Source organism: Trachurus japonicus, chromosome 21 (genome assembly GCF_045865225.1).
Source record: "Trachurus japonicus isolate A0001 chromosome 21, Traja_1.0".
In the NCBI taxonomy this organism is placed as follows: Eukaryota; Metazoa; Chordata; class Actinopteri; order Carangiformes; family Carangidae; genus Trachurus; species Trachurus japonicus.
In genome coordinates this window covers 2,209,582-2,231,763 of record NC_140927.1, presented here as the reverse complement: position 1 = coordinate 2,231,763, position 22,182 = coordinate 2,209,582, and the positions used below count along the sequence as shown (strand labels likewise).

At 43.7% G+C, this 22,182-nt stretch overlaps 1 protein-coding gene across 2 annotated transcripts in view; it reads left to right on the top strand.

Moving 5' to 3' along the window:
• Positions 1-22,182, top strand: part of hecw2a (HECT, C2 and WW domain containing E3 ubiquitin protein ligase 2a) — a 53,695-nt gene that overhangs the window by 18,428 nt on the left and 13,085 nt on the right. The window contains exons 4-23 of one of the 2 annotated variants that reach the window (XM_085765941.1): positions 103-197; positions 1,869-1,935; positions 2,457-2,626; positions 3,842-3,981; positions 4,102-4,202; positions 4,292-5,130; positions 6,613-6,934; positions 7,075-7,167; positions 8,637-8,787; positions 10,693-10,799; positions 11,115-11,239; positions 12,858-13,043; positions 13,386-13,520; positions 15,079-15,181; positions 15,274-15,370; positions 15,617-15,700; positions 15,847-15,929; positions 17,592-17,712; positions 18,607-18,720; positions 21,075-21,227. In XM_085765941.1, coding sequence (XP_085622067.1) covers positions 103-197; positions 1,869-1,935; positions 2,457-2,626; positions 3,842-3,981; positions 4,102-4,202; positions 4,292-5,130; positions 6,613-6,934; positions 7,075-7,167; positions 8,637-8,787; positions 10,693-10,799; positions 11,115-11,239; positions 12,858-13,043; positions 13,386-13,520; positions 15,079-15,181; positions 15,274-15,370; positions 15,617-15,700; positions 15,847-15,929; positions 17,592-17,712; positions 18,607-18,720; positions 21,075-21,227 — 3,286 coding nt within the window. Of the gene's footprint in view, positions 1-102; positions 198-1,868; positions 1,936-2,456; positions 2,627-3,841; positions 3,982-4,101; positions 4,203-4,291; positions 5,131-6,612; positions 6,935-7,074; positions 7,168-8,636; positions 8,788-10,692; positions 10,800-11,114; positions 11,240-12,857; positions 13,044-13,385; positions 13,521-15,060; positions 15,182-15,273; positions 15,371-15,616; positions 15,701-15,846; positions 15,930-17,591; positions 17,713-18,606; positions 18,721-21,074; positions 21,228-22,182 lie in introns of both variants that reach the window. The other variant, XM_085765940.1, reaches the window with a different exon arrangement.

Here is a 22,182-nt window from a genome sequence, read left to right as displayed (position 1 = left end):
CTATGCGATAGAGCTTCAAAGATCAATGCACATTGTTCCACGGCAACAACCGCTAGAGTGTTTGTTTCCGTGCCCCATAATTCTTCACTGCTTCCTCTGCAGCTGAGACCAAGATCTGTTTTAAGTACTACCATGGAGTGAGCGGAGCCCTGCGAGCCACAACCCCCTGCATCACCGTGAAGAATCCAGCAGTCCTGGTGCGTGGCCCCGTTCACACCTGCCGTTGATATGACATGTCTCTGGTGATCCGATCACGTGTGGGCAGCTCTAAAAAAATATGTGTCAGTTCACACCTGGGATCACTTTGGATCATATCCCCGGGTTATATAAAAACAAAAACAGACATTAGGCATTGTTGTTTTTAGACTGAGTATGGGTCTGTGTGTGTGTTAGAGAAGAGAGAAAGAGAGCATGAAGGGGGCATGTAGGGTCTGTCCAAATCAATGAGCTGTGCAGACTGCTGCAGTGAAATAAGGTTTTCAAATAGTACAAAAAAAAAATAGAAATTCAATATGAGGCGGTCAGGGTTGATATTGTGGTGAACCACCACACAATAAATCAATGCAATCTATGTTTGCTTCATTATGAAGCTGTGGCAGGATGAATTAGACTGTGGCAGAGGATGTCAGGTTAGTAGGCGCTCCTTCATTATGGCCCAGGACACATTTGTGTTGAGACTGACCCAGACCACCTCTGAATGAGACCACATCAAATTCAGATCTGTGCTTAGAGCTGCCCACTCATTGAAGCATTATGGGAAAAAATGAAATTGATATCTTAGAGGTGAGCGTCACCTACAGAAGAGAAATACTTTTTTTTTTTTATCTTTGATTCCTACATTTGATAGAAGCCTGATTTGTGGTTTATTCAAAAACTCACTCAACAGATTTTAAAGGAGAAGTCCGGTCATTTTCTAAGTAACGCTCTACAGCTCTAGGTCCCTGAGTGTGACCATAGGAAAAAATCTGAGAGAAATATTTGCAGCCAGGACCTAGCTCTCCTACTGCTAGCTGCGCTACACTGCAGTTAAACAGCAGGTAATGGGGGCAGTTCTTCTAACTGCGACTTTGGCCTCTATATAATGCTTAAAATATCACTACAAATGCTTTGCAACATCCACCAGTTCCTTACCACACAACACTGACTGTGCATAACTCTGTTAATATCAGAGAGCAGTGTTAACGTGTTTTTATCACGTACCTCCGCTTACTCTAGCTTCCTGGGTAGACCTTACTAGTGCTTTTTTCCCATCCAAAATCATTTTTTTCCCTCCTAAATCCATGTTTTCCTTGCGTTTTTGTCTTTGTTGATATGAAAACAGTCCCGAGCTCGACAGTCGACTATTAAGGTCTACCCAGGAAGCTAGAGTAAACAGAGATAAGTGATAAAAACACACGTTAACACTGCTCTCTCATATTAACGGAGTTATGCACAGTCAGTTTCTTTTTCTATCTGATATCTGAATATATATAAAGCCTGTGTCACTGTCTGTTTGAATGAAAACCTAATGGAAAATGGAAGTATTGTTAAGTTATGTGATGTCCTCGTGTGCTTTTACATAAAGGAACCTCATATTGGGACAGGCATCACATGTAAACCAATCCAGGTGATCGATGACCAAACGCTCGCACAATACAGAATCAACCCGTGACACTTTGCTGTCCGTAGAAACTCTGTAATTCTCAGCTGCATCAACATTGAGCGCTGCCTCCTCCCTTCTGATTACTCTGTATTAGTATGTAGATGTATGTGAATTCAGTAGGACAAGCACAGGTGTGCGTTGGTGTGTCGTCCCTTGAATACAAATTTGTCCTTTGTGTTTTGGTCCCAGCGGTGTGTAGAGTGTGACATTGTCTCCTCTGTCTCAGGTGGAGGGGCTGGCAGAGCAGGTGGGTGTTGAACATCCTCGGAAACTGATCAGCTTTACTTTGACGGGTGAGTGGAGAAGCTCCATTGTTTCTTTGTTGGGAGACATTTTGACATTACAAAGCACATTTTTATTTTCTCTCTTGTAATCAACCTTGGTAACAAATCAGAGCAAATCTTGGAAGTTGTGTCGATGACTTGAAGTAAATTTAACAAAGCCCTCAAAAACACAGAGCAGACTTCTGGGTTTAATCTTATCTCCATCTTTGTCCAACAGCTTCCTCAGGGAAAAGCCCGAGTAAACTCTCAAAGCTGTTCAGGAAACACAGCGCTCTTGGTATTTAAAGAGGTGTTTTCCAGACAGACAAGAAAGACAAAGAATGTTATCACTTTGCTATTCAATTCGGGCAAAATCAGATTTAGTGTAATGAATTTACAAGAACAGAAAGTCCTTTTTACAACCTACTCACCCAAAAACATTTTCTACCAGACGGCGAGGAGGAGAGAACTGGGCTCTCTCTCTCTCTCCTCTCCTACATAGTATTTGGCCCTCTGCTTATGAGGCTGCTGTCTGGAATCTTCTGTTGCAGATTTACGTGCCACGGGCCTGAAGAAGGGCATGTTCTTTAACCCGGACCCGTACCTGAAGATGTCCATCCACCCGGGGAAGAGAAGTGTCTTCCCCATCTTCAGTCACCATGGACAGGAACGAAGATCGGCCATCATCGCTAACACCACCAACCCTGTCTGGCACGGAGAGGTGCTTTCCACACCAAAGTCACTTCAGCATCACACACACTCTGTCAAGCAATTTATCAATATACAGTTTAGTTTAGTTTATTTAGTTTATTAAGGGGGCAGTGTGCAATGACAATAATCATTTGACATCACAATAATCATTTGAGGAGATGGTGGCACCACACAGGACTAGAAGGTGATGATTAAGACAAATTTCATTTGTATAAGTCTAGTGTGTGTCTAGTGTTTCTGTTTACACCGACACCACCGGGATTACGGCAGCCAATCAGCGCTGAGCGACGAGCGACTGACGGCCGGAGAGTTGGGATTTCTCATCTCAAGCGACAGAGCGAAAAAACGCTCCGTCGCTCCGTCGCTGTCGCTCCGAGCCCCAGCGTTTTTTCGCCTGGGCGATTAAATGCTCAATCGCTCATTTGCATTCACTTAAAGGGATAGTTCAACATTTTGGCAAATTGGCCCATTGCCATAATCACTATAGTCATAGCAGTAGGTTCGTTACCTTTATTTGTCGGTGTAAGCTATTTTTAGAACGGCAGAGCGAAGCAGCAGGCTGCTCAGAGCTACGCTATGGAGGCTAAAGGAATTTCTTGGTTTCCCTCATCAAACTCATCAAATACAAAATCCCAAAACTCCAAAACGCTTTCATGGACAAGTTGTGACCTGCACAATCACCACGCTATGAGATAATAATGGAACGTTACGAAACGGAGCCGTTTTCGAGGTAAATACAGGGTAAATACAGAGTCTGCTTGCTGAAAAACTGTCCCTGAACGCAACACACATCAGCGGTTTTGCATGAATTTACCTCTAAAACAGCTCCGTCTCGTAACGTTCCATTATTATCTCATAGCGTGGTGAATGTGCAGCTCACAACTTGTCCACGACAGCCTTTTGGAGTTGTTGGATTGTGTATTTGATGAGTTTGATGAGAAAAACCAAGAAATTCCCTTAGCCTCCATAGCGTAGCTCTGAGCAGCCTGTCGCTCCACTCCCCCGTTCTAAAAATAGCTTACACCGACAATTAAAGGTAACGAACCTACTGCTATGACTATAGCGATTATGGCAATGGGCCAATTTGCCAAAATGTTGAACTATCCCTTTAACATGTAAACTCGTCGCTCGTTCGAAAAACAAAAGGTCCGGTGTGAACGCAGCATAAGATGTAACAGTCCAATGGATAACTCATGATCATGTGTCATATTTCACCTCTCTGCAGAAATACACATTCGTAGCACTGATGACAGACATCCTGTATATTGAGGTAAAGGACAAGTTCGCAAAAAGCCGACCAATCATCAAACGCTTCCTTGGTCAGCTGACCATCCCTGTGCAGCGCCTTATAGAAAAAATACCCGGGTAAGTCACAGACATGTGAATGTGAGAAGCTGTAAAATGGTCCAGCTTCATGTGAAGTGTGTAATGTCACACACACACACACACACACACTCACATGTCCCTCTCTGTTTGACCGTCCAGTGTCCAGCCTGTCAGTTTCTCTCTTTGTCGGCGCCTGCCCACTGAACATGTCAGCGGCCAACTGCAGTTCAAAGTGGAGCTCACCTCAACGGGGCCTGATGGTAAACCTGCAGTAAAGTTGTGTTTGCGTTTTCTCCACAGATGTGTTTGTTTTGGTTATTCAACGTGCGCCTTGTTCCGCCTACTGCAGGTGCTTCTCCTGACTCTATCATCGGCCTTTCATCCTTGAACGGAGCTCCAGGGACTCCCTCTGACGATGAAGACCTGCCGCATCACCTCCCTGGGGTGGTCTCGGCAGGCCCCTCTCCTACCGGCTCCTCTGGCTCTCAAGGCTTGTGGGAGGGCGCCGCCGCCGCCTGCGCGGAAAAGGACCTGCCTCTAATCGGAGCCGAGGCCAGATACATGGGGCCTCACAGTTTCTTGGGCCACGAAATGCTCCAGAGGTCTCTCAGCGAGGGTCTGGATGCCATTGAGGCCCCGAAGGGTCCTGGTGAAAGACCGCTGGGTGCAGCTTCACCCAAACTGCGCTCCAGCTTCCCCACAAACACAAGGCTCAGCTCCATGTTGCACATAGACTCAGACGAGGATGAGGAGAGGTCCGGGGCCAGTCCGGTGCCGCTGTCACCGCTGCTGATGAATGGAGTGCCTCTGGATATGGGCGGGCCCGATGAAGAAGACCCTTTTCCTGATTTACAGCCGGATCCTGAGTTGCTAGAGCCCTCGGTGCTGGAGGAGGAGCCAGAGGGAGCGGGCGCTTCGGCAGACGACCTGCCCCCTGAGGTGGATGCGGAGACGGGTCTCCACTTGGACGATGTCTTGGAGCCAGACGTCTTCTCAGAGGTGGAGGAGGCTCCGTTCACAGAGGCCGTGTCTCATAATACTTTGCCAGAGGGTGGAGACGTGGCCGAGGAGGGGAGGGCGGCTGGTGAGGAACCCTCATCAGAGATCGACACCTGCTCCATGGCAACGGCCCCGCAGACAGTCGTCTCCTCATCAGAGAGCTGTCCAATCACACTGACCACTGCTGTGGTGAGTTCATTATCCTGATGTGGCCACGACTCATGATTCAATGTGTTATTACAGAACCACATACTGTATATATCCTAATTGGGACTGCAGCTACACTGTTGAATGATCTATTCATAACTTTTACAATTAACTTTATAATTCAAGTGTCAGAAGATAGTGATGCCTTAGGGTAGCAGGGGTGGGCGATATGAGAAAAAATCCTATCATGATAATTTTTTCACATCCGTCGATTTCGATATATATCGCAATATAACTCAAATGACTATTTTTGTCAAGTTTAAATTTCCCTTATACTCACAAGTGAGATTTGAAGATATCAGAAAGTTATTTGTGATTTAAATATTTATTTTCTGTCAAAAATTGAACATGACAATTATGACATTATACAACAGTCAACCGCGTCTCATATCAAGGAAAAGTTGATGTATTGTTATCGTTTTATCGCCCAGTCCTAGTAAGCAGTAAATTGTGAAGAATTAGCAATATTCTCAGGTTTGGATATTTTTAGGTTTTTGTGCAAATCCAGTTTTTTAGTCTTTTAAACGATGCATTCTTTAGCCTACATAGTATACATGTTAGCTTGCTATCATTCCTCTTCTTCTTTTCCTTTGTCGGTGCACCACAACTTTTATTCACTCAATACTGGCACCAACAGTCAGTGGTGAAACCTTCAGGACTAACAGGATGTGAATTGCATGGCAGGTGTGCTTTTCCCATGAATGTCCTCATGCACAATTAAAGAAAAAAAAAGAAAACAGACAACCCATTGATTTACTTTGAAAGATTGGAACAAGCAACAGATCAAAAAAGCTAAGCAGAAAATAATTGATCTGATATCTAACGATATATATGTTTCAGTAAAATGCATTTTATTGATAATTTCTGTCAAAAAATTGGTATTTGTGCATTTAAACTCGGTGTCAAACTTAATTTGAACCCAGCTGAGCTCATCTTATTTCTTAGGATTGCTGCTGTTTGCATCCTGTACATTTACCTATAGGTAATTAGGGGTGATACAACTGAGCTGGGGTTTATTGTGTGAAATGTAAAACAAAACAAAACAAAGTGATCACCTGCAAAACTCCCACTAGGCTAATACCTGACATCGACTGCTGAGCGGTAATGGTTGTGTCTTACCTCAGTCTGCTGTGCTGTGGCTCAGTGACACCAGTTTCTTCACAGTGTACACATTGTACTGAGTAGCAGGCTCCGCAGGGTCCTAGCTCCAGCTGGTTTAGTTTGACACTGCACCATAATACTGTACCACAACCAACATTGAAATAGATGCCTTTTGAGATAATTTTGTTTAATTACTAATTTTTATTGTTAATTATTAATTGTGAGCTTCCATTTAGATTGACTTCCTATAATATTTTGAAGCACTGAAATTTTCCACATTCCAGCGAATCACCACTACCTGTAAAAATGGCTATTTTGTCCATTGCTTTCGCTTACTGTTTTTATTTTGTGGGTTATTTTTAGGAGGCACAGGAGGGAGCGGAGGCGGCCATAGATCCTGGGGGACCTGCAGCTCCCAGCACCCCGCCAACAACAACAACAACAACAACAACAACTCAAGCGACCGAAGTTGAAGCGGGTGCGCAAGCTGAAGTCACGGAGGCTGAAGGAGAAGCTCCGGTAGCCAGCGGGTCACAGGAGGTAGAGCAGGTCAGCGTGAGGAGGCTCAGCCTGCAGGCTGCAGGGGGTGTGGCTGAAGAGCCGGAAGGGGAGGAGACGAAACCACAGGAAGAGGCGGGGTCTGCCGATTCAGAGCAAGTTACCACAGAAACTGATGGAGAGGAAGGTAAAAAAAAAAAAAGTTAATTTAAAGCAGCTTACTAGAACATTTTCATAACTGAACATCAGTGTTGTGTAACTTGTATTTGCACCATTTCCACTTAGTAAAACCAAACTCCCTCTGTGTTTGTGTATTTCTGTGCTCAGGTTCCCATGTCAACGGCCATCCTGTCCGTTCGCTTCCCTCTGTACGTCACGACATCCACCGATACCAACGTGTGGACGAGCCTCTGCCCCCCAGTGAGTGTGTGTGCCTGCATGCAGCATATCTCTGTATGCCGCCATCTGTGTGTAGCGGCGTGTCTTTGTGTATATGTGTGTCCATGTTCCACCTGACCCTAACTAAAGCTACAAGCCTTGGATCACAGATCAACCCTGCTGAAAGAATGAATGGCACAGCTGTTTATCAACTATCATGATGTGAACAAAATGATCCGAAACACATTTACAGCTGTCTGTCAGTGAGTGTGTCGGCTTCCTGACTCTGGACTGGTATGTCTTAAAGGAGAATTCCGGTCATTTTTGACCCTAAATCGTTGTCCTGAGTGTTGGGGGGAGCAAAAAACGTGACTAAAATTGATGCAGGCGGAGTTACACCATGGCTACTCGGCGCTAGGGATAGCAACAACGCTAAACTATGGGGGCAATTCTTTAAACCACAACAAACACTCAGAAAACAATCAGATATCTATGGTACATGACTGGAATCCTTACGAGACACCACTGAACTCATATAGTGTACAGTATAAACAGTATAAACTTTGTGTTTTTGCATGTAGTCACTCACCTCAGACAGCCGAACTCTGAAACATCCTGGAAAGACATTACTATCCGATTGCAGAGCGCCTTCTCCCCGCCACAGAAACAAACACTTTTTCCTTGTTGTGATGATTTCTTTACAAAAATAAAAGGTCGAGCAGTGCAGTGGTAATGTCCAAAATATCTCTGACCGTTTATTTTTTCTGTCAGTGGTTCACTGTACTTTTTATTATATTATTTTAGTCTGACATGATAGGTCTTCATCATGCAGATGAGACTTGAATTTTCATTGGATTGGATCTTTAAAGGAGACATGTTCTGCCCCTTTCCCACGAATTAAAATAGTTCCCAGGTGTCTTAAAGACATGTCTGTGACATGCTTTGGTCAAAATACCCCAAGGATCAAACATCACAGCTCTTTTCATCCTCTCAAAACAGCCCTGTTCAGAATGGCCAGTTTCAGTGCCTGTCCCTTTATATACAAATGAACCACTGCTTGCCCCGCCCCTTCTACCGGTCCCAGGTAGAGGTGGGATTATGTAAATTTGAATCCTAGTTACATCACTGGAAGACAACTGAGGGCTCATAACAGCTCATAAAACCACATAGATTTCAACCTAGGGAGCCTGAACATTACAGATTTTTTTTGTCAATTCTCACATTTTGGGGGCCGGAAGGCAAGACAAACACCCAAATATATGTTAAAGAGCCTTCAAAAAGTGATATTGTCCCCTTTAAAGCTAATTTCTGGAATGTGTTTCTGTAGAATTAGGAGAAAATGTGCAGTAACAGATTTCTTGGTCAGAAGACATTTGAAACTCCACTTCACTTCACTCTATGAAGTGGAGTTTCAAATGTCTGAGATGAGAGATGTGTTGTCATTGACTCTTGGGGTTGTTCCTCCCACGCTTTAAACATCTTCTCTGTATCCGCTGCTCATTGCTCCTCAGACTGGGAGGCTCGTATCGACAGCCACGGGAGGATCTTCTTCGTGGACCACGTGAACAGAACCACCACATGGCAGCGTCCCACCGGACCTCCGGCCCCACAGGGCCTGACCCGCTCCAACTCCATTCAGCAGATGGAGCAGCTCAACCGCAGGTAGGATTTGCAGAGAGAAATGAACTGTGATATCCACCATGGTGTTCTCAATAGTGAAATTAGAGATATACTGACTAAATGGGGGGTTTAGTTTTTCTGCGGTGGCTTATAAAGGTTGGGTCTGGATTTTTGTGCCCAAAAATAAACATTAGACTTGTACAAATAAAATCTGTCTTAATCATCACCTATGGGCTTCTAGTCCTTTGGTGACTGTGTCTGCAGCGCCCCCTCCCCCTGCCTGTATTTTGGTCTTTTTCTTTGTTTTGTTGTGCACGGACGGGGACGTTTCTGGGTGGAGAGCGAGAGAGTCGCGAAAGAGTCGGTGTTTTCTCTCCAGCCAATGACGGAGCTCAGGTGAAGCTACGTGCAGCAGTGTAGGGGAGCGCCGGGTCGACTGATACACTTTTCAGTTAAACGTCTTTTTCAAAGATGACGTTATGTACACAAACATTTTTATCATGTGATCAACAACTCACATGTGTATTCCTTTAGTTACAAGTGTAATTTAACACATATGTTGGATGATCTGTTTTATAACTTTGAACGTAAGTTGACATTTGTCTCAAACGCCCCACCTATGCGGGTCGTTTGAAACACGTAGGAGGGACGGTTGAAACAGCATGTTTTAAACAGAAACTACTGTCATTACTCTCGTTTTTATGAAGCATATCGGACAACATACTAGTGTACTCGTCATTGCCAAAATGTCACATAATTTCTCACAATATAAATTGGTCAAACAAATATTTTTGTCCCGTGCGTAATTGTCAGGATCCGCATTTCGATTAAACTCACCTTTCTTCTTTTGTATGAGTTGTTGGACGACTGCATTTTCATTTCATTTACTTATTTCCCTGTCCTAATGTTTATGGAGACACAGTTGAACATATTGTCATTTTTCCCTCGGCATTTTCCCCTCACTTTGCTGAATATCTGTTGATTCATGTCATAAACACGATTTTACTTTCCGTAGTCAAAAACCGGTTCGCGCTAATAACTTTTGAATGGCGTGACGTCATTTCACGAGCTTTCCCAGGATTGGTAGGTGTTGAGTGCTGAAGGTATAGTGACAAAATCTGACAGCTCAAGCTTGTGTGGTTTTCGAGGAAATCGCTGTGTATCAATCATCCCGTGTATCAATCGACCCGGCGCTCCCCTAGGAGGGCTCAGGGCTGCTAGCCGCACTAGCTGTCTCTGATGCTGCCTAGTCTCTCTCTCTCAGCAGCAGCAGTCAGAACCACAAAGAAAGAGAAATACAGTCTGAGTGAAGCGCTGGAGCCACGGACCGATTCCCGACCGTCACTGACAACTAAAGCCTCGACTGGTAACAAGTATTAGGGCTGTTGTAGTGAGCTAGCTTGATGTCAACTTCGGCTAGCGGTAACGGTTAGCATCTGCCGCTAACACTGTCTTCCCAGCTCACCACAACGACATAACAACATAACACGGAGGCTCCCGGTGTTGGTGACGGTCGAGTACCGCCCCACGACTCCAGCGCTTCACTCGGACTGTATTTCCTTTCCTTTGCGGCCCTGACAACCGCTGCTGTCAGCTTAGCCCGAGAGGAGGGGCTGAGTTTCAATGTTTGCAACGAACAAAACTCCAGACTCTACCTTTAACAGACTAGAGAAGCAAAAACTAAACGTGCGTGCTCACAAACATGTCCACTCAGAGACTCAGTTTGTTATGTGTTCTCCTTTAATGGGACATCGCCTGTGGGTTTGGCTTTGTTTCTCTTCATCTTGAGGTTATGCTGACAACACAGGTACACAAAGACTTTGAATAGGAGAGTGCTTCTTGTATTATTCTATTCATTTTTTATAAAAAATTAGTTAATGGAAAAAGTTTTTGTTGTTTTTGCTGAGCTCATGAAACCCTAAACTTCCCCTTTACTCTCCATCACAGATACCAGAGCATCAGGAGGACCATCACCAACAGTGACCGGTCGGAGGAGAGCTCGGTTGACCTGCTACCTGAACCAGAAAGTGATCTGATGCCTCAGTCCATTGCTGGTTAGTCTCAACAAGACGCATTACAAACAAATATACACACACACACACACACACACAAACAGAGGTTCTGTTCCTCGGAGCTGTGCATCCCTTCTGAGAAACAGTAATTCTCCAGTTGAATGATTCACCTCTGAAAAACACTTGATGTCTTGAAATACTGTGAATAAGTCGTTATTTTATACACACAAAGGTCTGAGAGCAGCAGTAGATGGTTTTTATAGATGTTACACAAGATGTAGTCATATCATACTGTATCAAAGCACCGTGAAAGCTGCATTCATCAGTGTGTCCTTGTTCGACTTGTGTGTGTTGCAGAATACCGAAGAGAAAGCGCGGTGGCTCACGGCAGCAGCCGCTCGCGCCTCTCCCTGCTGCTCCAGTCGCCCAGCGCCAAGTTCCTGTGCAGCCCCGACTTCTTCACCGTGCTGCATTCAAACCCCGTCAGTTGATCACGCCTCATCTCCTCCGTCACCTCTGACCCTGCTCTCGCTTTACATAGATCTATAGGTGTCTGCATGTACAGTAAACACACCACTTGTAGGTGGATGATTGAATTTTTGAGCACTCGTAGCAGTTATTGACCTCGGACGTAGTAACAGAAGGAGCCACTGGGTTCACTCTGTAGCGCGTAAATCCAATACTGTAATGCAGCAGTGCTACACTGAGTGTGTGACCCGCTGCAGTTAATGGGCCAGACCTGACTGATGGTCAGTCAATGCAATCATTCTTTTTGAGTTAGTAATCACACATAAACAGAATGTTAGCCTCCATCTTTGGATACTTTGAGGTTGTTTTGCTGTTGTGCAGAGAACAACACCACCTGTCCCAGCTCACTGCTTCAAAATGAAAAAGCATAAAACATATTTCCTCACTTTCTTTCTGCAGTGCCGGAGAATGCAGATAAACAAAATATCTCAACAATAGAGCTTAATGAGCTGAATTTACCTTAAAACATACAGTATACATCAATGAGCTAGTAATGATTTAATCAATAGGGTTCTAGGTTCGAACCCGCCGGCCGGCTGGGGCCCTTCTGTGTGGAGTTTGCATGTTCTCCCTGTGCATGCGTGGGTTCTCTCCGGGTACTCCGGCTTCCTCCCACAGTCCAAAGACATGCAGGTTAGGTTAATTGGCGACTCTAAATTGCCCATAGGTGTGAATGGGAGCGTGAATGGTTGTCTGTCTATATGTTAGCCCTGCGATAGACTGGCGACCTGTCCAGGGTGTACCCCGCCTCTCGCCCGAAGTCAGCTGAGATTGGCTCCAGCTCCACCCGTGACCCTAGTACAGGATAAGCGGTATAGAAAATGAATGAATGAATGAAAAATGAATGATTTAATCACTTGAAAAAGATTCACAGATTTCTTTTTAAAGCTGACAATACAAAAAGTTCAATCAGAATTCACCATCAATCTACAAATTATTGCTGAGATCAATAAGAGCAGCACTAAAATGAAGTGTCATATTATAGATTAGATATTAAAGCTACATTTAAATAATATTACACTCTCACTGACATATTATTCACCCTGTTTACACCTGGCATTCACATGCGTCTCGTATCCAGATTTTATCCAGATACAATCTACTGTAGATACAATTTGACCAGATAGCGTTTACACCTGGCATTAATATGCGTCTCCAGTGTCCACATTGAGATCCAATTGAGATCTGATCACATATTTGTGCGCTAAATTACAAAAGAAAAAAGTAAAAAATAAATCGTGGAATTTTTTTTATTTTTTTATTTCCGCCTGCATAGTTGTATGTGGATACAGGACGCATTATCGTTTACACTTGTGTTCAGTGTGGTCAAGGACTATCTGATTGCAATCTGGTCACTGCCAGGTGGAAACAAGGTGATTGTCATTATAATATAAAGAGACTAATATTGTAAGTTGCCTTACAGACAGTATCTTTATATTCAAAGTTAGAAGCTGAAATCATGAAAATATTGTCTTGATATATATCCTTGTGTCCATGTTTCCTTCCATATTGACTCCAGAGCTGTTGTTTCAGTCTGTCTCCTGTCTCACCGCTGTGTCCCTCTCTGCCCAGAGTGCCTACCGCATGTTTACGAGCAACACCTGCCTGAAGCACATGATCAGTAAGGTGCGCCGGGATGCTCATTACTTCGAGCGCTACCAGCACAACCGCGACCTCGTCACCTTCCTCAACATGTTCTCCAACAAGCAGCTGGAGCTTCCCCGAGGCTGGGAGATGAAGCACGACCATACTGGGAAGGTGTGTGAGTGTTTGTGACCCCCTGTCCTGAGATTACCTTAAAGGGATACTTCAACATTTTGGCAAATTGGCCCATTAGCGTAGCTCTGAGCAGCTCATGGCTCTGCTCCGCCGTTCTAAAAATAGCTTGCACTGACAATTAAAGGTAACAAACCTACTCCTAAAACTATAGGGATTATGGCAATGGGCCAATTTGCCAAAATGTTGAAGTATCCCTTTAAAGGCCACGCACATCCAGCTCTGCAGTGCTGCTTTACCGCATCTGTATTTATGTTTCTGTGCACACCCACACTGTGGAGTTAATCTGTGTGTGACCGTTGCTATGTGCATCTCCATCTCCAGCCTTTCTTTGTGGATCACAACTGTCGCTCCACGACCTTCATTGACCCGCGGCTGCCCCTCCAGAGCTCTCGCTCCACCGGGCTGCTGGCCCACCGCCAGCATCTGAGCCGCCAGCGCAGCCACAGTGCCGGGGAGGTGAGAGACTGCCCGTCACTGCACCACTCGTCACCTGGAGTCAACTTAAGGCTCTCGCAACACTGCAATGTTTACAGAGGCCACTTTGAAGACAAAAAAAAAAAAAAATGTTAGCGACTTTCTGCATTGTAGGCACAAACAGGAATTCAAGTCAGCAGTACAAATGCAATTCAGTTTTTGTTCCTTCTTCCTTTTCTTACCATTCAACCACCACAAGTGTTTGCTCAAGCCTCAACTACAGTCAAACATAACAGAGTTTAAAGCAGATCCAGTTTCCTGAGACTTGGTCCTTCTTTTTTTATATATATATTTATTTTGAACATGTAAAACAAAATAAGGCACAATTTCAGTTTGTTCCTTCACATAAAAATAACATAAACAAGTTGAAGAACAAAAGTTGGAAACAAAAACACAAAAGCATAATCAAATATATTCGAAAAGGAGTGAGAAGAAGCTGTGATAATTGAGTCCCGCCTCTTTTCCACAAATCATAAATCAATCGATCACTTGTCCCACTTCCTTAATTGCCCTTCATTACATTGAAGAAAACGAAAAATAAATAAATAGAATAAAAAAAAGGAAGTACTTATTGACGGAAATAAAATTCTGAATCAGAGCACAGATGTATCACTGTGAACTATTGGATGATGCATCTTAAGATGCTTTGCAAGAGCCATCAGAAATCCTGTCAAACACTTGTTGGACAAACACACTGTCTGTACTTTAATGCATTTAAGAAGGAAGGCGAAAGTGCATTTGTTTACATCTGTAGTAGTGATACTCTATTTAAAGCAGAAGTAAGCGATATTTTTGTGTTAATATAAGTCTTAAATAGTTATATCTTCCGACAGCAATCACTTACATAGAGTGTTTGGTCCGAAACACGGGTCTGTCAGTCACTCTGCTCTGAGCCGAGGAGAAAACTTTCCTTGTATCCTACAACCTTTATCCAATGAGGAGAGAGAACGGCATAAAGGGCTGTGTGTGCAGCCAAGGGATGCGCGTGAATGTGGTGACGTAGGGACGAGGACCAATAGATCCATGACGAGGGCGGGGGCTGCTAACTCCATCGGCTGACAAGAAGTTATGGTGCGTTCAAGGCAGCCCGTAACTCGTGTTTTTCCGACCTGTGAAGTCGTACCAGTTCGATCTGGTACGAGTTCACGGGTTGGAAGTTACGAGTGGCCGTTATAGTGACTTTCACAGGTAAAACAGGTCGGAAAAACACGAGTTACGGGTTTCCTGGAACGCTACAAAGTCGCAAGTCGTGACTTGAAGCCGTAACTCACGGTTTCAAAAGCCTGCCTGGAACGCAGCATTAGCCAAAAGGACCGGATTTACTTACTTCTGCTTTAAGTGATGTAACATTTGGCAGCCTCCATGTTACAGGTTGTGAAGTGATGAGATAAGAGCTATAGCATTAATATAAAACTAACAGGTATACATGCAGCAGGTGTGGAGGTGGTAGAGGTGTGGCCATGTTTCAGTGATGCCTGGCAGGTGGATCGGTCTCAGAACTAGGATGCGACCTGAACTGTAGTGCTTGCTTCCGACACAGGTCGTGGACGACTCTCGCCAAACGAACCCGCCCGTCATGCCCCGCCCCTCCAGCACCTTCAGCGGCTCCAGTCGGAGTCAATACCACGACGTGGTGCCCGTGGGTGAGTTGGCCGGAACCGCAACGTTACAGGTGCATAATACTGAACAGTAGCTCAGTAACATGAGCAGTAATTCTCTCGTCTCACTCCCTCAGCCTACAACGACAAAATTGTGGCGTTTCTACGGCAACCTAACATCCTTGAGATACTGCAGGAAAGGCAGCCCGAGTTAGCCAGGAACCACCCGCTCAAGTATGTTTCTTTAAGTCTCTCTCTCTCTCCCTCCTCTTCTTGTTGTTTGTCATTGCTTCCTTCTCACCCACCCCTCCTCCCTCTTCGCCTCCAGCCTCGCTCACCTCCAGCACCTCCATTATCATCATCATCAGTCAACCTCAACGCACAGTTAACCTTTAATCCTGATGGATTGTGCCAGTTTACCCCCTGACGTGTGTGTGTGTGTGTGTGTGTGTGTGTGTGTGTGTGTGTGTGTGTGTGCAGGGAGAAGGTGCAGTTCATTCGCAGTGAAGGAGTCAGTGGGCTGGCTCGTCTCTCTAGCGACGCTGACCTCGTCATGCTGCTGAGGCGAGTCCTGTGCATGTGTGTTTGTGTTTATGTGTGTGGGGTCGTGTGTGGTTGTTCAAAGTGATAACAAGTGGGCTCCACCACTCCCTGTACAAGTCTTAATTCCTATTTTATCACCGGCGCTAATGCTCTACTGTCGTCTGCAGCTTATTTGAGGAGGAGGTGATGTCATATGTGCCACCGTTACTCCACCCAGGTTACTGCATCTCCTCTCCTCAGAGCTCCCCTGGTAAGTCTCTGTCTCACCGTGTCCGCAGCAGCTTTATTAAGCACGCTCTCTCTGCCTTTATTAGGTTCCTACCTGTTATGAAATTCCATGTCCTTCACCATGAGATTTCCTTTACATTGTCTGACTAAATAAAAAAAAAGCAATTTAACAGAACCCTCATATATAACATAGTGTGACGCGATCACACTGGAGATGGGAAAGTCACAGAATCATTTAAATACAGGGGTAATGATGCAGATTTCTTTTATACATGGTCCCTTAGCAAAAAGTAGTTTATTAAAGTGTACTACAGGTATACTCATTTTATACTAAAACTGAGGCAATATACTTGACAGTGTACTTTTGAAAACTTAAAATGACCTATAAAGTATACTTTTATAAACTTAAAATGTTCCAATTTAGTCAGAAGAAGTATTAAATTAGTATACTTTCTACTATGCTACAAGTACATGGTCCATAGTATACTTGATATACTTATACTCAAGCATACTTAATAAAATGAACTTCAGGTCTACTACTTTTTGCTACGGGGTGTCTGGATGATCACAGATAGATCAGATCCCTCTATCTGTTGGTCACCTGGTGAGTCACTGTGCGTGCTTGTAAATAAGCTTTAACATGACCAGCTGTTTACTTAATCCCTTATCTCACTAACATCTGTCTCCAGAGGATAAGAGTAGAGTGTCTATTTCACTTTCTTCCACTGAGGTTAGCATGCTAACCAGCTAGCACCATCTCACTCACCAATAGCAGCTAACTGTAGCCGTCTGCCCTAAAGCTGCACTTGTATTATTTTTTCATTTTTCATTTTTATTTGTTCCAAGCATGAACATTTTTAATTCATACATTACTGACAAAATGAGTTTATAATTTACACATTCCATGACTGGAAAGGAGCAGGATGAAGAAAACTTTCCATGCCCCTTAACGGAACCAATTCCTTTGAAATTAGACTCGATGGTCTGCCAAATTACTTAAGAAAACACAAGCAACTAGAGCAACTACCTGCACATTCCATATGAACTTATAATTTTAGAGTAGAGTTCTTTGTACAAATTTATGTTTAAAATTATAACCTCTTATATTATCAAAATAACAGAACCTGAAAACTAATTGTCAGAGTTATGAAATGTGGGAGGAAAGTGAGTTACCAAAGCTGTTGGAACATCCAACAAGCCCCCCTACGGAGCCTGCAGCCCCACCAGATGAACCATTAGTGAAATGAACTGTAGTGGACTTGTTCCTGTCTATTTTAAATCCAAATACACACACACACTGATGTCGACTTATTTTCTTCAGCTCACCTGCTTGAAGAAAATTGTTAAACCAAATCACAGACAGATATTTACAGACATTTACAGTGAATGAGAAAAAATCTCTGAGCGGGAAAACCCAGTACTGAATGAAAGAATAACAGTCTGATAGAAAATAACAATCCAGGATTAACCTGCATACAGTACAGTGTAGGACTCCTCACGCATTCAGGCTTAATCTAATGTCTCATTAAAATTTCAGTTTATCTCTGCCTGTATCTGTGTGTCTTCACCCATCTTTACTGTCTGTTAACTTCTCTGTTGTGCCTGCTGCCTCTTTCTCTCTTTTCCTGCATCCTTCTCTCTCTCTTCTTCCTCTCTCTTTGTCTCTCGCTCACTCTTACCACAGGCACTCAGCGAGCCAACGCCCGTGCTCCTGCCCCCTATAAGCGAGATTTTGAGGCTAAACTGAGGAACTTCTATCGAAAGCTGGAGACCAAGGGTTACGGCCAAGGACCAGGGAAAGTCAAGTATGTGTAAATGTTGTCATTTGAAGAGATTATTGCAGGCTGTGCCTTTTTATAGCACCAATTTATAGAATAAAGTCGCAATAATTGGGTTGGCTGCTTCATTAAAGTTTCCTCAGTTAGTTTCAAGTAAAAGGAAACAGGAAGGAAGTGAAGGAAGTGTTTCCTGTGGTGGGTTGGGGGGGGGGCAGAGTGCTAATTCCCCTCTCAGAAGGTTATTTTGTGTTTACCAAAGCCTCATACATCTTATTCCTCTGTGCCACAGAGCTCCATTGTTTCCAGAAAATATCAAGAGCACATCAGGGAAGCAGGCTGTAGTGCTGGGTAACGGCTGATGTTGCTTCATCACCATGGAAAAACACACTGTAGTTTATTTTGATTCAGTCCTACACACACACACACAGCCCTGCCGCTGTAAACACTCATTAGTGCACCAAATGTGGATAAATCCGCTGCTAAAAATAGTCCCCAACAAACGTGGCGTCTAATCCTGTTTGATTCCCGGCTGTTTTAGGAAATTACCGACCCTTAGAGAAATTAAACTGTATATTTTTGACTTGTTTTTTTAGAGATTCATGTCACATGTCGGGAACCTACCACGCTGTATTGACTTTAAATGTTTTTTTCATGAGATTTGTTGACATTAAGAAGGAATGTCGAATCCTGCCAGCTGCCTTGTTTATGGTTCATCTGACAACTAGTGTTTTAATGTTAATCCATAACAGAGCAGCAGCTCCTCCACGCTGCATCTATTTTCTGTCATCAGCTCAAGTATTAAGTAGAACATCTTAAAGAATACTCTATTAGGTCAACAACACACGGACATTGTGTCAGTTTATACAAAGTAAAATGTCAACATTGCCAATATTGTTTACATGTCTGTGTGTGTGCCTCCAGGCTGATCATACGGAGAGACCACCTTCTGGAGGATGCCTTCAACCAGATCATGTGTTATTCCCGTAAAGACCTTCAGAGGAGTAAACTCTACGTCAGCTTCGTGGGCGAGGACGGGTGAGAGAGAGAGACACAGAGAGAGAGAGACACAGAGAGAGAGAGAGAAAGAGAGAGACAGTGTGAAATGTGTGTGTTTGCTGAGTGTATCCAGTCCAGGTGAGCTTTACTCAGCACTCATTCTGATCTTAACTCATTGGGTCTCATTCATGAAACGTGAGCAGCACGGATTTGTGTGTAAACCCTGAGCAGCGCAAATTTGCGTGGATTTCCGCATTCATCAATCTTTTAGTAGTGCTGATTTTTTCGTAGCTACTCACAAAATCTACACCTGCTCCGGACTGTGTGTAGCGCTTGTGTAAATGTAGGAATGCAAATAAATACTGCTTGTCACTGTTGAAAATTACAATTTTAATCCGTATTACTCTCTCTCATGTTCAAAATACGTTGATGCCTTTGAAACACGTAATTTAAACATGACAAACAATTAGAAATATTTGGAGAGAGAGACGTTTTAGGGATCGGACACACACAAACACGCCAAGGCTCCATCTAATGATGATAATAATCTGATATAAAACTGGAAAAAACTTTTTTGTGTTGCTACACGCTCGGTGGGCGCACACTTCACCCTGCGCAGCAGCGCAGTCGGCACCGGTTTGGATGGAGCTGTGACAGACGGCTGGTGCTTCTGTAACAATATAACCTGCCTATATAACTTCATGTGTTGATACAACCATGCTCCTCTACAGCTGAGGCTGTGAAGAACCTCCTCCTCCCGTCGCTGCTGTAGCTCTGGAGTTGTGTTTTTTTTTTTTTTCATGTTTCATATTGAACTATTCTGGCTTTACTTCTTAAACGGTTCTTTAATCAACCAAGTATAGGCCTACTTAATTCACTAAATCTGTTTCTTCCCTCCACGCCTTTGACCTGTCCCAGTCACACCACTACTAACAGAAGAGAATTAAATATTTTTTCTGGACTCCACTTCACCCAAAATGACTTCGATCCGCGATCTCTCTCTTTTTTCTCTCTCTCCCTCTTTCCTCGTTTGCGTCATGGCCGCAGGTGAGCAGGATGCACCTACCTCCTAATATGGTGGTCAGGATCTCCTTATATGGCTATTCATGTATGGAGATCAATGCTAATTGCTGATCACCGGGGGCGTGTTGTTAGGTTACGATGGGTTGGCATTCATCATCTTACACACGTGTTTACGATCAAATCTGAGTTTCCCGCACCGTTCATGAATCCGGAGTAGAGTTTTAGTAGAGTGAGCTTTTATGTGCAAATCTACACACAGATTTACTCACGTTTCATGAATGAGACCCAGTGAGTGCCACGCTCCTTTCCAAAGTTTTAGTCAAGTGTACCGGCAATTTAGACCATTTTTGACGATTTTTGTAGAGCCACATTGTATTCTATATTATTGCCACCAACACATACTGTGGCTCATTTGAAAGGTTCAAATGGCCACAAACCGTTTGTTTCTACGTGACTCTGTTCCTGAGAAAAGTCAAGCTAAACATGGCTGGGTTTCACCAAAATCCCTCCTTTTTTTCTAGAAAAGGAGATGCAGCGTCTTTTCTGAAAGCTGCTCTGTTTGTGCCTGTCGCTCTTCTGACACTCGCATTTCTGGATCAAAGTGCTCGTGTAAGATAAATATATACAACAATTGATGTTCTATTCACAAATCCACCATCGGGGGCGGGGGGGGGGGGCACTAAACAACAATAACACAGACGCACCGTGCCGTGTCACAGCCTCTCACCGCAGAATGATGATGAAAACTTCCAGATCGTGAGCTGTCATGAGTTTTTGATCGTCATCTATTTCAGTTCTGCTCGTCGTAGAGTCCCCAAATTTACACATAAAGGTGTGTTAAAGTGTCTATTTTCATAATTTAAAAAAAAGCAAAAAACGTAAAATTACGTTTTTGGCACTCAACGCATGGGAATGAAAAACAAGAAAATACGTGGTTGGTACTCAATGAGTTAAGCTCCGCAATTTGTAATCACACTCATGACTGATAACATCCCATCCCAGTAGTTTCCCCTAGTGTTTGAATGAATGAGCAGCTGGGGGGAGTGGGTGGGGAAAAAAACCACACACACAAAACATTTTAATGTCAATAAGCTCTTCACAAAGATGATTGACAGCATCTACACTGTGCTTTGTGTTGTTTTTGTATAGAATGACTGATAATAAACCCTTTACTGTCAGTTAATTGTATTATCTTGTATCCCTCTCTTGTTGCAAATGCACAAGAGCTGATGACTGTCTCTGCTGGAATAACCACCACATCTCCACAATGTTCTTTTAAGCTGTTTGTGTGACTGCACAGTAGCTAACTGTTTAATTTGTTCCTACTGATACATATATACTGTATGTGTGTTGTGCTGTTTGTTTTGCAGACTGGACTACAGTGGGCCCTCCAGAGAGTTCTTCTTCCTGGTGTCCAGAGAGCTGTTCAACCCGTACTACGGCCTGTTTGAATATTCAGCCAATGACACGTACACCGTCCAGATCAGCCCCATGTCTGCGTTCGTAGACAACCACCACGAGTGGTGAGGTCCCACTTAGGTTTCTACGTCCCGTGTTGTACAGAATCGGTCAGACCGTCTGTCTGCGCGTCCTCTGTTTGTTGAAGCCACACTTGATGCTGTGCTGACTGTAAAGAGTTCAGTCTGCCCGCTCCGACAGCCGTTGTGTGCCGCTCCCAAAATAGAAGCAATTTGCAGGGTGCTGCGCATAAATTTGGATCAGCTGTCTGAGGCTCACCAGTCAGTTGTGTCATTGTGACAGTGACTGGATGGATGGATGATGAGACTGATGAATGGGACAGCCAGACTGGATATTCATAATGTCATATTCTGGAGGAGCAAGATAACACGTGATTGATTTAGGGCTCAATACAATACACAAACATGTCCTCATGAGACAGCTTGAAATACTTTGAAATTCAAAATTTCAACCTTACATTGTTATTCTAGGACATCAAGACTTTATTATAACAAAATTTTTCATTTTCATGTAGAAAATAAAGGTCAACAAAGTGACCATCTTTGGTTTCTTGCCCTTTTGTGGTAAAAAAAAAAAAAGATGTGTTAAAAACTTAAGGCAACATTAAAACATATTTATTGCCTTATTTGTGAAGGAAATGCGCTTATACAGTTTGTTACCTGAACAAGGCATATGTCCAAAAATGGACACTTCCAGTGTTTACCATAAATGGACGTATGATCAAATATGGTCACTCCATTTTTCATGCTGCCACAAACAATACTTATGTCATGACTTAGCACAACTAATCAGCTATAAAATGTGTGAGTCTCAACTTAACATGATTAGTTTTGTATCGATGTCATTTCTACCGCGAGCCGACCGAGCGTCTTTTTCCGCGATCGGAGAAAAGAGAAAGTTATCCGCATTCCTGGTCTCTGCTGATTGGTCAAAGGCTACAATGACGTATACCGTGTCGTAGGGTGATCTTTGCTGATTGGCTTGGTGAAGGCCACATGT